Genomic DNA, 12,620 nt, shown 5'->3' on the forward strand with positions numbered 1-12,620 from the left:
TTAAAAACCTCAAGTTGCATCAGAAATTCATAAACATATTTTATTATTTCTCCTACTGTACTAATGGTAAAGTATATGCTACTTTCAAAAAGTGTGAATAATATACACTGAAGTTTCTGCTCGAGACTTCTGTTGTATAATCTAGTTAAGTTCTGTAGCATATCATAAAAACATGTAGGTTTGTCTTTGAAGGGTTTTTTTTTTGAGGTTGTGGTAGTATGGAATAATCCTCTCAAAAGCAAAAAATGGTTGCATTGTAAATTCATAATAAACTTTGAAGGTAAAGAGTGGAATCTCACTTATATGGATATTCTCTCATTTTATTTTGAAGGAAGAGCAACTACAGAAGAAAAATATTGAATGTATTTGTAGATCAAATACAAAATTATTAAGAAATTGCTTTTGATAATTATACTAGGAACTATCAAATGTTAATTCTGCATTAAGTTGTCGATATTTACTGTTAACTTATAGGAAATAAAGTAAAGATTTAGTGTTGAAAACCTGGGGTAACACCACAGTTGGTCTAAGGGTAAACGATACACAAATTTTGCAAGTCTACAGAGTGTCTGGTTGCTGGATCCAGGCTGGGGAATATAGACATACACAGATAAATCCACTCCATTGATTCTACATCAGAAAATTTACACTTCAAAGGGAAAGTTTTGAGAGAGGTTCATGATTCTGCCCAATGCATTTTAGTGTTTTATTAGTCAATAAATAAGTCATATCTCATTTAGAAAAGTCAGTCTTTTCTTCAAATAAAATTAAGGTATATTTTATAATAACAGTATGATCATTCTTTCCATTTAAATGCTCCTAGTGTATTTGTGACTATGTGGCCACCAAAGCTGGTTTTTTTGTCTTTTAGTTAATCTATATTTTAAAAGAAAGTCTAATCTAATTTTATGTATGTGTAAAAATCTATAGTAAAACATCGTAAAGGAATAGAAGAGAACTTTAATTACCAGTATTAATTCCAAAGCACCTGAAAATTGTTGAATAATTTTAGCTTGCTCTTCAATTGTGTACAGTTGAAACTTGAACAATCCTGGGGGTTTAGGGGCTCCCCCCAGGTCCCACCCTAAATGGGAAAAATCTATGTATAACTCCTGATTCCCACAAAACTTAGCTGTCCCTCTGTATTTGCAGTGGATTGGTTCCAGGACCCCCACTGATAAATCTGTGGATGTGCAAATCCCTGTATAAAATGGCATAGATCAATGCATATAGTCGGCTCTCTGCATCCAGACTCCCAACTGCAGATCAGAAACTACAAGTATTTATTGAAAAGAGTTGGTGTATAAGTGGATTTGTGCAGTTCAAAACAATGTTGTTCGGGGGTCAGCTTCATTAATTGGGAATTAATGGTAACAAACCCAAGGAGTTCTATTGCGTAAATAGCTTAATTCCCATTTTACCTCCCCCTAAAAGACTAATAGAGATTGAAAAATGCAAAAGTAGAGAACCTTGAAAATAGCAAGTTTGATACCTTGATTCATTTGTGCTTATCATTGCCAAGATTCAATTATATTGACTTATTCTTTCTTCTAGTTAAGTCCATCAAAGTTAGAAAAAAATGAAGATGTGAACACTAATTTAGCACACTTATTGAACATACTTTCAGAGCTTGTGGAGAAAATATTCATGGCTTCAGAAATACTTCCACCGTAAGTGGTGAAATTTTAATTTGGAAAGACATTATATTATATATCTGCATTTTGAAAAAATTTATACTTCTAAAACATATAAGCTTTTACATTGTCCTGATGTTATGATACCTCTATATCATCATCCAAATACTTTTTTTGTACTTTTCATTAATGCAGAAATAATCTAAAAATGGTAAGATTTCTTCAAAAGTAAATGTAAAAATTGGTTAAATGAATTAATGGTGAAAGCTTAATTGATTTTGTCAGTACTTTGAACCAAATACTTTTTTAGGGGGGAAAGGCCAATTGCATTAAAATATATCATGTGTTTGGGAAAATAAACTTTGGGTATAATGAGATCAGTATTTTCACTTGCTTTCTGTATTGAGATGATTGTATTGTTTTGGCAGGACACTGAGATATATTTATGGATGTTTACAGAAATCTGTTCAGCGCAAGTGGCCTACAAATAACACCATGAGAACAAGAGTTGTTAGGTAAGGCTGAGCAGTTCATTTGCTACATCACTGTATGTAGTTCACAGAGAGTCAAGGAGATAATTGTTCAAGACTTTTTTCTTTAATTTGGAGCCCTGTTGAAAATTTTCTGAGTTCAGATGGCTCCTAAACTGTAATTTATCGTGGGTTTGTTTTGTATTGTACTGTTTTGATTTTGGAAGTTACTGTGGGATTACTTCGATATCTTCTGCATTTTCTGAAAACCTAAATATTTACTTAGAGTCAATTAACTATTTGGGATTTTTATTTTATAGAATGAGGTTTAAAAGTTATATAATCAACAAAATCTGGCTAACTTTATAGTACCCTTCATGCACATATATGTGTACACACATGCATATACATGTGTTATCTGTAGACAGAGGGAGGAGTTAAGGAGAGGAAGGAAGGAAAGAAAAAGAGCAATAATTGAGCCATTTAGGCATTAATTGGTTTGTAACACTTCTGTGACTCTGGACTTATCTGCAGCCAGGTCCTCTAGTTCTAAAGTTGTATTGCAGTGTTCTTGTTTGGTGCTAAGAGGAATTACAAAGTTAGTGGTTAAGGTAGAACTAAAGACTAAACTTCTAAGACCCAATCTAATATTCTTAATATTACTGCAGACTTTGGTTAACCATCCTGAAGCCATTCAAGCCTGTTGGAAATTTAGTGAAAAAGCATCAGAGAATATAGTAGTTTAATAGTGATATGATATATTATGTAGAATATATATACTGCCAGTCATGTTAACATCCCATAAAAAAATTAGCCAATTACTAAAAACACCAGTATCATCCAGTTAGTTTTGAAACTGTGTGTTGATCTAGTCCCCAACCTAAATTTTGTAGAGGCATCTACTCTTTTTACAGATAAAAATTTTAGAATCATACCATAAATATTTAAGAATTTTAAGTTCTGTATTTCTTGGCTTTAGTTGTGATTGAGAGAAAAAAGGAATTATAAGCATATGTTTCAGAACAGATGTATGTGTAATGTAAATTAACACTTGTATAAACTGTAAGTTTCAAATAAGTATGAAGTCTTTCCAGAAGGTATCCAGTATCTACTGTGAAAAATAGAGACATTTATTGAAGAAGACACACCATACAGGATGACACCTCAGTCTCCTTCAAAGTAGGCACCTTGGCACCTCACACAATTTTCCCAGTCTCCATCAGCTGCCCTGTCATAGTTTCCTGAGTCTCATCAACTGTGTGAAATCTCTTCCCTTTCAAGGGTGATTTTAGTTTTGGAAAATGCCATAGGTCACAGGGCGCCAAATCCTGGGATATAGGGGGGCTGAGTCACCTGCATGATTTGATGTTTCTCAAAAAAACTGCACAAGGCGTGATGCATGAGCTGGCCTGTCTTCGTGATGAAGCTTCCAATCACCATTTGCCAATAGCTGTGGGCTTCTGAATCATCCGAATAGTTTCTTTGGAGGAATGTTAAAGCTTAATGCAAAACTTGATGCAGATTCATTGCTGTACTCGTTCAGACATTTTGAATGTGACAGCCACACAGTACACGTGCTCGCTCAACGGCATCTGCTGCCCCTACTAACTAGTACAGTGAAGTTGTCATTGTGCACACATGAGCATTGCAGTCCACTCCCCTTGGCTGCCAAGTTACATGGATGTCATACAAACTGTTCTCATTACATTAACAATGGCTCAACGTTTTCTAGATGGGCCTCATATACTTGTTAAACAAGCACAGCAGGAAATTCTGCTATGTGCATTGATACCATAGGGTATTTTAAGGAGTATTTATTCCCAAGGTGACCATTTCTGCCCTTAATAAGCTTTTAAATATGTGTGTAGGTACCTAGTATACCTCTTAAAACAAAGTAGATTGCACACTAAAATTCTAGGGTTTGATGTTGCCAGGTTGTATTTCAGATTCTACAACCTACATAAGTATCAAAATATGTTCAAATAAAATGTATAAAAGATTCTTCATAAATTAAAATCCAAATTTAAAAACTTCATAATTGTCATATATTCTAATTGCAGCAGATGTTAGGAAGTAGCATAGTCACTTTCTAAGAGTCCCAAATTAGCGAACTGTCTAGTGTGTATTGGAAGGTAAATGCTGAACAGTTGGTTATCCACTCTGACAAAGAACAGAAACTGTGTTGCTTATTTTAGTCTCTGGAAGGAATTTTATAAACTATTTTGGGAATAATGCTTGTCTTTACAAGCAGCAGGCAAGAGGTCTAGTATTAATATGGATTCCTCTTACAAGGAAATTGAGAAAAAGTGTCTATGTGACAACATATACTCTCTGTATCAGGCTAGGAAAAGGCTAAATAGGCTTGCAGTTTACATTATACATTTTTCCCTGAGTAAAATTAGCAGGTAAAATCATATATGATAATGTTGTTAAGTCATATTCTTTTATACTACTCTTTGTTTTTGCTATTATTTTGTAATTCAAGAACTTTTTTTTTTTTTACTTGAGAAAGCCTGATGTCCTTTTCTTTGTGGCCATAAAAACTTTTCACATTCTATTGTATGCATTTGCATTTATCAAGGAGTCACTGTTTTCCTTAGGACAGTGGATTCTTATTTTTATGTGGCATGTCAAGAAAATCAGTAGAACCATTTCAACTTATCACAGACTTTACTGGGTTCTCTTTAAATACAGAAAGAAAAGTGAGAAAACAGTAGTTTTAGGAGCTTCCAGGATTTTGTATCATAAAAAGGTTTATTTGTGCTTCTATAATTTTTCCAGAAAGTCTTAGTGTTTTTAAGGACACTGCTTTAGCAAATTAAATTTAAAATGTACTACTAGCTTGGAATAAATAAATAGTAGCCAAGATTTAAAATGTACTACTAGCTTGGAATAAATAAATAGTAGCCAAGATAATAAATACTAGAGATAATAATAAAAGTCTTCCCAAAGTAAATCTAAAATCCTAAATTTGGAAAAGTGAGTATGTATGTTTAAGAAGATACATATGTTCTTAAAGTAGAATACTCTAGCTATTTTCTTAACACTGTGTTTGTGGTTCCCTGTATTAGTTCAATGTTCATGGTTTTATGAGTATTGAAAATTTTATTATTTTATGTAGTAGTTTTCAAAAAAAACAATCTTTTCCTCCCTTTCAGTGGTTTTGTTTTTCTTCGACTTATCTGTCCTGCCATCCTGAACCCACGGATGTTTAATATCATCTCAGGTAATAGTTTTTGGTAAATTTTTGAAATTAAAAAATTAGAATAAAACTTCATTCTGTTTAATAAGGTGACATAATGTTTTAAGTTTGATTTTTTTTTTTTTAAATATCCAATTAGGAGCCTTGGTATGAAACATTCCAAAGCACCCTTCCATTTCTTCTTCCTTCATTTCGCTACTTTACCTTTTCTTGCCATTTGCCTCTTTTCCCTTCTTTCCCATCTAATACCTGAAGCTTGTGATGGTATAATTAGTTATTGTATATATCACTTCTTTTCCATTTCTATCTGTATCTCAAACTCTTTATTATGATGACTTTTTCCTATTTGCATCTTGGCTTTTCCAAATAGGGAGAAGAGCTTTTTGTGTGCTACAGTTGCAGTAGTGCTCTGTGATTACTTAGAAAGTTGCTCTTTAGAGATTAGACATTTTCCATTAGAGATTTCTTTCCACCTGTTATAGAGTGTTAATCAGCCATATTTAACTCTAATAACCAAACTGTTTTGCTTTTTACCTGTATGTCCATTGTGTAATGACTTTCAGGTTTTTGTAGGTGATATTTGTGACTACCATGAATGTATTAATGAGCCATTACTAAAATAATGAATCTGAACCATATTTATCTTAATAATTTGAAGCTCAAAGTTATATAAAAAATATTCAGGAATATCTTAATTTTTACCTTTATAGCCATCCCATCTTTGTCATTGTTTTCTGTTGCTACTAAAATGGTTAAATTTGTGGTCTATTAAAAATTAAGCATTTAGAATTCTTTTGGAGAAATTTTTTAATCTAAATGTTGGCCTCTGAACACCATTAGTCAGTACTATTTAGTTTAGCAGCTTAAGCTACAAAGTACAATGGAGAATCAGGCAGTCAGACTCCCTGTCAGTTTTTACTGTTAAATAATTATCTTGTTTCAGGGCTTATATTTAATAGCCACAATACTTTTCATTTACATCTACTATCAGTATTCTATAAGGAGTTGTTTCCTAACTAATCTTTAAAATATTTTTAAAGATTAAATACATGTTTATTTTAAAACATGTATTAAACTGCATGTTTTCTCTCAAAAATAAAACAGTGGTACCAGACTTCATCTTTGTTATTGAGCTTATAACATGAATTATTTGTAGTCAGTGGAGGTTCGGAGCAGAGAATTGCTCAGATTGCAGATTGCTAATGTGAGTGGGTTGAAATTAGCCTTGTGAATTGTCACAGAGTGTATAGAGCAACAGTTTTTTTAAGCGATAAAAGGTAAAAGCTTTGAGATATTGGGAATGGCTGAGTCTTGTAGTAGTACCCTTTTCACAAAACTAATAAGTGTATTCAGTATCTCTCCCTTTATCTCAAGTTCTTTTGAATTATGCAGGTCATACATTGTCAAAAAAAATGAGTTCTGAATGGGAGAACATTAGTATTTTGAACAGTAAAGAATTACTAAAGTCCTAAATTTTTAATAGTTTCACCTGGAAGTACTTTTGGTGCTGGTCTCATTAGCTCTGTACAATTCTCTTATAGATTCTCCATCTCCTATTGCTGCAAGAACACTGACATTAGTAGCTAAGTCTGTTCAGAACTTAGCAAATCTTGTGGAATTTGGAGCTAAGGTAAAAACATTATGATTCTTTAAAATAACATTTATGAATGAAACTTGAACATGATTAAAATTATAAAAATAGCTTATGTAAATTGAACATTGGGTATTTTATTAACCCAATTTATATTTTTGTTCGTATGTTGATTTTTTAAAAATGTTTTTAGATTTTACATTTTAATAATGAAATTTTTATTTTAGCCATTATAGAAAACTGTATCTTCAAATTTGAATATACTCAGATCCTCAAATTTTTAAGTCTAAAAATCAGTCAGCATATATGTAAATGCACTGCAATAAACTTTTAAAAATTTATTTCACAATAAACATTCATCGTTAATTTTAAAACTTGGATGAGCTTGTAAAACCACCCACATGTGATCCTACAACCTAAGGCCTGTTAATATTCTGCTAGGGATCGTACTATGGCACCTCCTTTTCCCCATACGTAACAAACCTTTTGCTTTAAGTCTGTTTCTTTGGAATTGACCAGTGAGGTCTTTATCTCATCTCCTTCTTACTGATTTTAAGAGAACTTGTGTTAATATTAACTCTTTCCTTTTTTTACAACATAGCATATTTTAAAAATAGACTTAAGTCTTTAGTATGAAGAGCAATTTATATGTATAGCTTAACTTTTGAATTTATCTGAATTGTGTTTCAGTCCTTAATCACACTGCATTTTAATTCCCTACCATCTGCTAGATTCTGACTTCAAAGTGGGTCCCATAGTTGTCTTAGTGCTTGGCAAATAATAGTTTATCAGTAATTATTTTGTATAAATTACACATAAGCAATTTGTGTCTGCTAGGTTTTGTGTTCTGATTTGTTCTCATTCCAGGATTTATTCTTTCAATAAAATACTCCATTTTCTTTTTTCATTGCATTTTTCTATTACCATTTATCCCCCAGAAACCCCTCTTCCCCCACAACCACCACACTGTTGTCCATGTCCTTGAGTCCCTTTTCCTTTTTGCTCAGTCATCCAACTACCACCTAAATACCCCCAACCGCCCCTGCTCACCAGAGCTGTCATTCTGCTCTCTGAGTCTGTGTCTATTTTGCTTGTTCATTCATTTTGTTCATTAGATTCCACATGAATGAAATTATATGGTACTTGTCTTTCTCTGATTGGCTTACTTCACTTAGGATAATGTTCTCCAGGTCCATCCATGCTGTAAAATTTATTTTTTTATGGCAGAGTAGTATACCATTGGGTAAATATCCCATAGTTGTTTTATCGGTTCATCTACTGATGGACACTTGGGCTGCTTCCATATCTTGGCAATTGTAAATAATGCTGCAGTGAACATGGGAGTGCTTATGTTCTTTTGAATTAGTATTTCGAGTTTCTTTGAATAAATTCCCAGAAGTGGAGTCACTGGGTCATAAGGCAGTTCCATTTTTATTTTTTTGAGGTATCTCCATACTGTTTTCCACAGTAGCTGCACCAATCATCAGTCTGCATTCCCACTAAGAGTGCAAAAGTGTTCCCCTTTCTCCACATCCTTGCTGCAACTTGTTGATGTATTGATGATAGCCATTCTGACAGGTGTGAGGTGATAGCTCATTGTGGGTTTTAATTTGCATTTCTCTGGTGATGGTGATGTTGAGCATCTTTTCGTATGTCTGTTGGCCATTTGTATGTTTTCTTTGGAGAAGTGTCTATTCAGGTCCTTTGCCCATTTTTAATTGAATTGTTTCTTTGGTGGGAGTTTTGTAAGTTTTTTATAAATTTTGGATATTGACCCCTTAGCAGAGGTATTTGCAAATATGTTTTCCCATTCAGTGGGTTGTCTTTTTATTTCATTGATGGTTTCCTTTGCTGTGCAAAATCTTTAGTTTGATATAATCCCATGGGAAATTAAAAGAAAAAATCTCATTCACAACTGCTTCAAAAAGAATAAAATAGCTAGGAATAAATCAAGGATGTAAAACCAAGAATGTAAAACCAAGAATGTAAAAGACCTGTATTTGGAAAATTATAAGATACTGAAGGAAAATTTGAAAAAGATACAAATAAGTGGAAGCTCATACCATGTTCATGGATAGGCAGAATTAACATCATTAAATTGTCCGTGCTACCAAAAGCCATCTATACATTCAGTGCAATTCCTATCAAGATACCAGTGACGTATTTCACAGAGCTAGAATATTTCAAAAATCTATATGGAATACAAAAGGCCCCAAATAGCAACAGTGATCCTGAGAAAGAAAAAGTTGGGGGAATCACACTACCTAATATCAAACTATACTATAAGGCCATAATAATCAAAACAGCTTGGTACTGGCATAAACACAGACACATAGACCAATGGAACAGAACAGAGAGCCCACAAATAAACCCAGAACTTTATAGTCAACTACTATTTGACAGAGTAAGCAAGCACATACAGTGGGCCAGATAGCTTATTCAGTAAGTGACGTTGGGAAAATTGGACAGATACATGCAGAAAAATTAAACTAGACCACCTTCTTTTACCACAAAGAAAAATAAATTCAAAGTGGATTAAAGACTTAAATGGTAGACCCAAAACCATACAATTCCTAGGAGAAAACATATGCAGTAAAATTTTGGACAGCAGTATTTTTTCTGACATATCTCATTAGGCAAGGGAAACAAACAACAACAAAAAAACAGATTGAACTACATTCAGTTCTTTAGTGTAGTTGTTTACTTATGTTAGAATGAAAATATTGCCATTGCATGAAACGTATTGCTACGGATGGACACAGATTTATAAGAATTCTTGGTACTTGTAGGTTTTCATTATATAGATCTAACAATATTTATATAATTTGTTTTCTGATGTATATAATAAGTATTTTTTTTAATATTTTTAGGAGCCCTATATGGAAGGTGTCAATCCTTTCATCAAAAGTAACAAACATCGTATGATCATGTTTTTAGATGAACTCGGGGTATGTATATAATTTTTCAAGTACTTTGAGACCTATAGTTAGTATTGCTAAGAGTTAACTCATTTTAGCAACAACTTTGAATAACATTTTCTACCTGGACCTAAAGAAAAAGCTTCATATTTTTGTTTACCTTCTTAAATTGTTTTAACTATAGTTTTAACCATTTATTCTTACACTAAATGGTTTACATCATGCATACACTATTGGGTTGAGTTTGTGTCATTTTGTAGTTTCCATTTTGTCTTTCACTATTCTATTAGTTGTTCTACCTCACTATTGTGACATTCTTTTGCTGGTTTAGCTACTTTTACTTTGCTGCAATTGTGTGGAATCTGAAACAACATGGATAACCCATAGTTTGACCATGTTCAATAAGTAAATGTACTGGAGAATGAGTGTTCTTGTGGCTTTCTAGGAATAAAATCCATGAATTTGGAGTTACAATTCACTCAGTAGGACCACCTATATGTCTTACGAACCTTTACAAATAAAATAGTGATTATGAAATTTAAGAACGGGATTTTAAAGAAAATATTTAAGACCTTGGATTCTTAGTATAATTTACTTATATAATTTACTGAGTATAATTTACTAAGTTATATATTTTCAGATGTTGACTAAATCTAAACCAACTAAATATATTAGCAGTTCAGTTCATGTATATAGAAACCAGGAAGGGAACAAGTATGTGTGAAGTAAGACAGGTGTATGGCATTAGGGAGTGCTAGGGTAGGAGACTGAGCTGCCCATGTTCTGCTTTAATGCATTTTCAATTCAGTCAAAAACACAAGCAAGCAGTCCTTACACCACCGTGCAGTCAAACCTATCAGTACTGCTTGTGGGCCCCTAGTTTGCAACCTCAGGTATGAAAAAAAAATACTGTGTAAGAAATTATTGCCCTGGCTGGAGTAGCTCAGTGGATTGAGCGCAGGCTGCGAACCAGTGTCGCAGGTTCAATTCCCAGTCAGGACACATGCCTGGGTTGTAGGCCATGACCCTCAGCATCCGCACATTGATGTTTCTCTCTCTCTGTCTCCCTTCCCTCTCTAAAAATAAATAAATAAAATATTTTTTTTAAAGAAAAATTATTTATAGCATAGCTCCATATTTCTAATGAAATGGAGAAATAAAAGAGCAAATGTTAATGGTATCCATCATGTTTCCATACGTGAACTCTGGGGAAGTTTTGAAGATAGAAATATTTCTAGTTTCAAAAAAATATAGTTGGCCAGTGATTGAAAAATATGTTTACTTAATTTTACAGAGCTGTTTGAAAACTGTTTACCCAATATTTAAGGCTAGTTCATTTTATTCTGTGTTGTATTTCTAGGTTTTTGGATGCATGGTTGGGACTCCCTTTCCCAATCATAATTGTCCATAGTCCATCTTCCTCTTTCCTAGTAATGGTACATGTGTAATCTAGCTTTTCAAACTGATAGAATCCCAGTGTTCTAATACTCCTCTAGTTTCCTCATACTTTTCTTTATTCCTTTACTACATGTGTAAATCAAATGTAACTTTTCAAGACTCACCTGAAATACCTCCTTCAGGAAGGCTTTGCAGAGCCCTAAACTTGAGTTTCTTTTGTTTTGCTTCCTCTGCATGTCTTTGATATATAATCCTGTGTTGCTATTATCAGTTTACTTCTGTCATGTCTACCTGACTGTAAGCTCTCTGAAGGCAAATACTAGTCTTTCATTTACATAATCCTTCATTCACTAAATGAGTGAATGAATCATTTAATAAATAAAAATGTATTACATTCTAATTGTTTCTTGATACTATAGAACAGAGTGTTCTGCAGTACTTAGGAATGTATAGCAAATATTGTCACCATCCTGGGTGCCATATTAAATTTTATTCTAAGGCTCAAAATAACATCAGTATTTACTGTTAATAAGGTACTATCAACTTAAAGTGACCGTTACTTTGAGTCTTTTCTGAAGTACCATAATTTAACACTGATCATTTCCACACATTAGTGTTTCAGGAATGAACCACAGATAACATATTATGGGCCTAAAAGGTTTTCATGACAGTTTTATAATATAGCTCTTACTATATATGCTGATAAATTTAGGCAAACTATAGTAAATAATGAAATTCAGTCTGAAAGCACGGAGGGGCTTTTTTAGGTTGCATTTAATCCAGAATAGCAACCAGTACTTACATTGTTTGGCATGTTCCAGATTTAAAAAAAAAAAAACAACACATACGCAGAACTATAAAGTTTAGGAAATCCATTTATTTAGAATAGCAGTAATACTGTACAGTGTTCTGCTATGCTGTGGAAGGAAACTGAACTGGTTTTGATGTGAAACTGAGGTCACAAAATCTGTGTTAATCAGAATTAGCACTGAATGGTACATTTGAAGAAGACTTTAGAATTTTAACAGAACTTTAAGAGAATATTCAAATAATACCTTGACGGTGTTATATGTTTAAAATTCTAGCGTAACAAATTAGGATTTCTTTTAGAAAAGAATTTAAGATTTATATTTCTAAATTTAGTTTTATGATTTTCTTGAAGAATGTACCTGAACTTCCAGACACTACTGAACATTCTAGAACTGACCTGTCCCGTGATTTAGCAGCTTTGCATGAGATCTGTGTGGCCCATTCAGATGAACTGCGAACGCTCAGTAATGAGCGTGGTGTACAGCAGGTAGGTTTTTGCCAGCCTTTGTTGAAAATGATGTTCCATTAGCATTTAAGATTCTCTGAGAGGTAATAAGTAGCTAAATAAAGGTCAGCATTTTATTTTATCAGTTATAT

At 33.1% G+C, this 12,620-nt stretch overlaps 1 protein-coding gene across 1 annotated transcript in view; it reads left to right on the forward strand.

The window, feature by feature from the left end:
* RASA1 (RAS p21 protein activator 1) overlaps window positions 1–12,620 on the forward strand; it is a 116,371-nt gene that overhangs the window by 101,986 nt on the left and 1,765 nt on the right. Inside the window, exons 19-24 of the mRNA XM_028528630.2 lie at window positions 1,555–1,670; window positions 2,063–2,149; window positions 5,263–5,330; window positions 6,848–6,936; window positions 9,768–9,845; window positions 12,376–12,510. Coding sequence (XP_028384431.1) covers window positions 1,555–1,670; window positions 2,063–2,149; window positions 5,263–5,330; window positions 6,848–6,936; window positions 9,768–9,845; window positions 12,376–12,510 — 573 coding nt within the window. The remainder of the gene's footprint in view (window positions 1–1,554; window positions 1,671–2,062; window positions 2,150–5,262; window positions 5,331–6,847; window positions 6,937–9,767; window positions 9,846–12,375; window positions 12,511–12,620) is intronic.

The sequence above is a fragment of the Phyllostomus discolor genome, chromosome 3 (assembly GCF_004126475.2).
Source record: "Phyllostomus discolor isolate MPI-MPIP mPhyDis1 chromosome 3, mPhyDis1.pri.v3, whole genome shotgun sequence".
Taxonomy (NCBI): Eukaryota; Metazoa; Chordata; class Mammalia; order Chiroptera; family Phyllostomidae; genus Phyllostomus; species Phyllostomus discolor.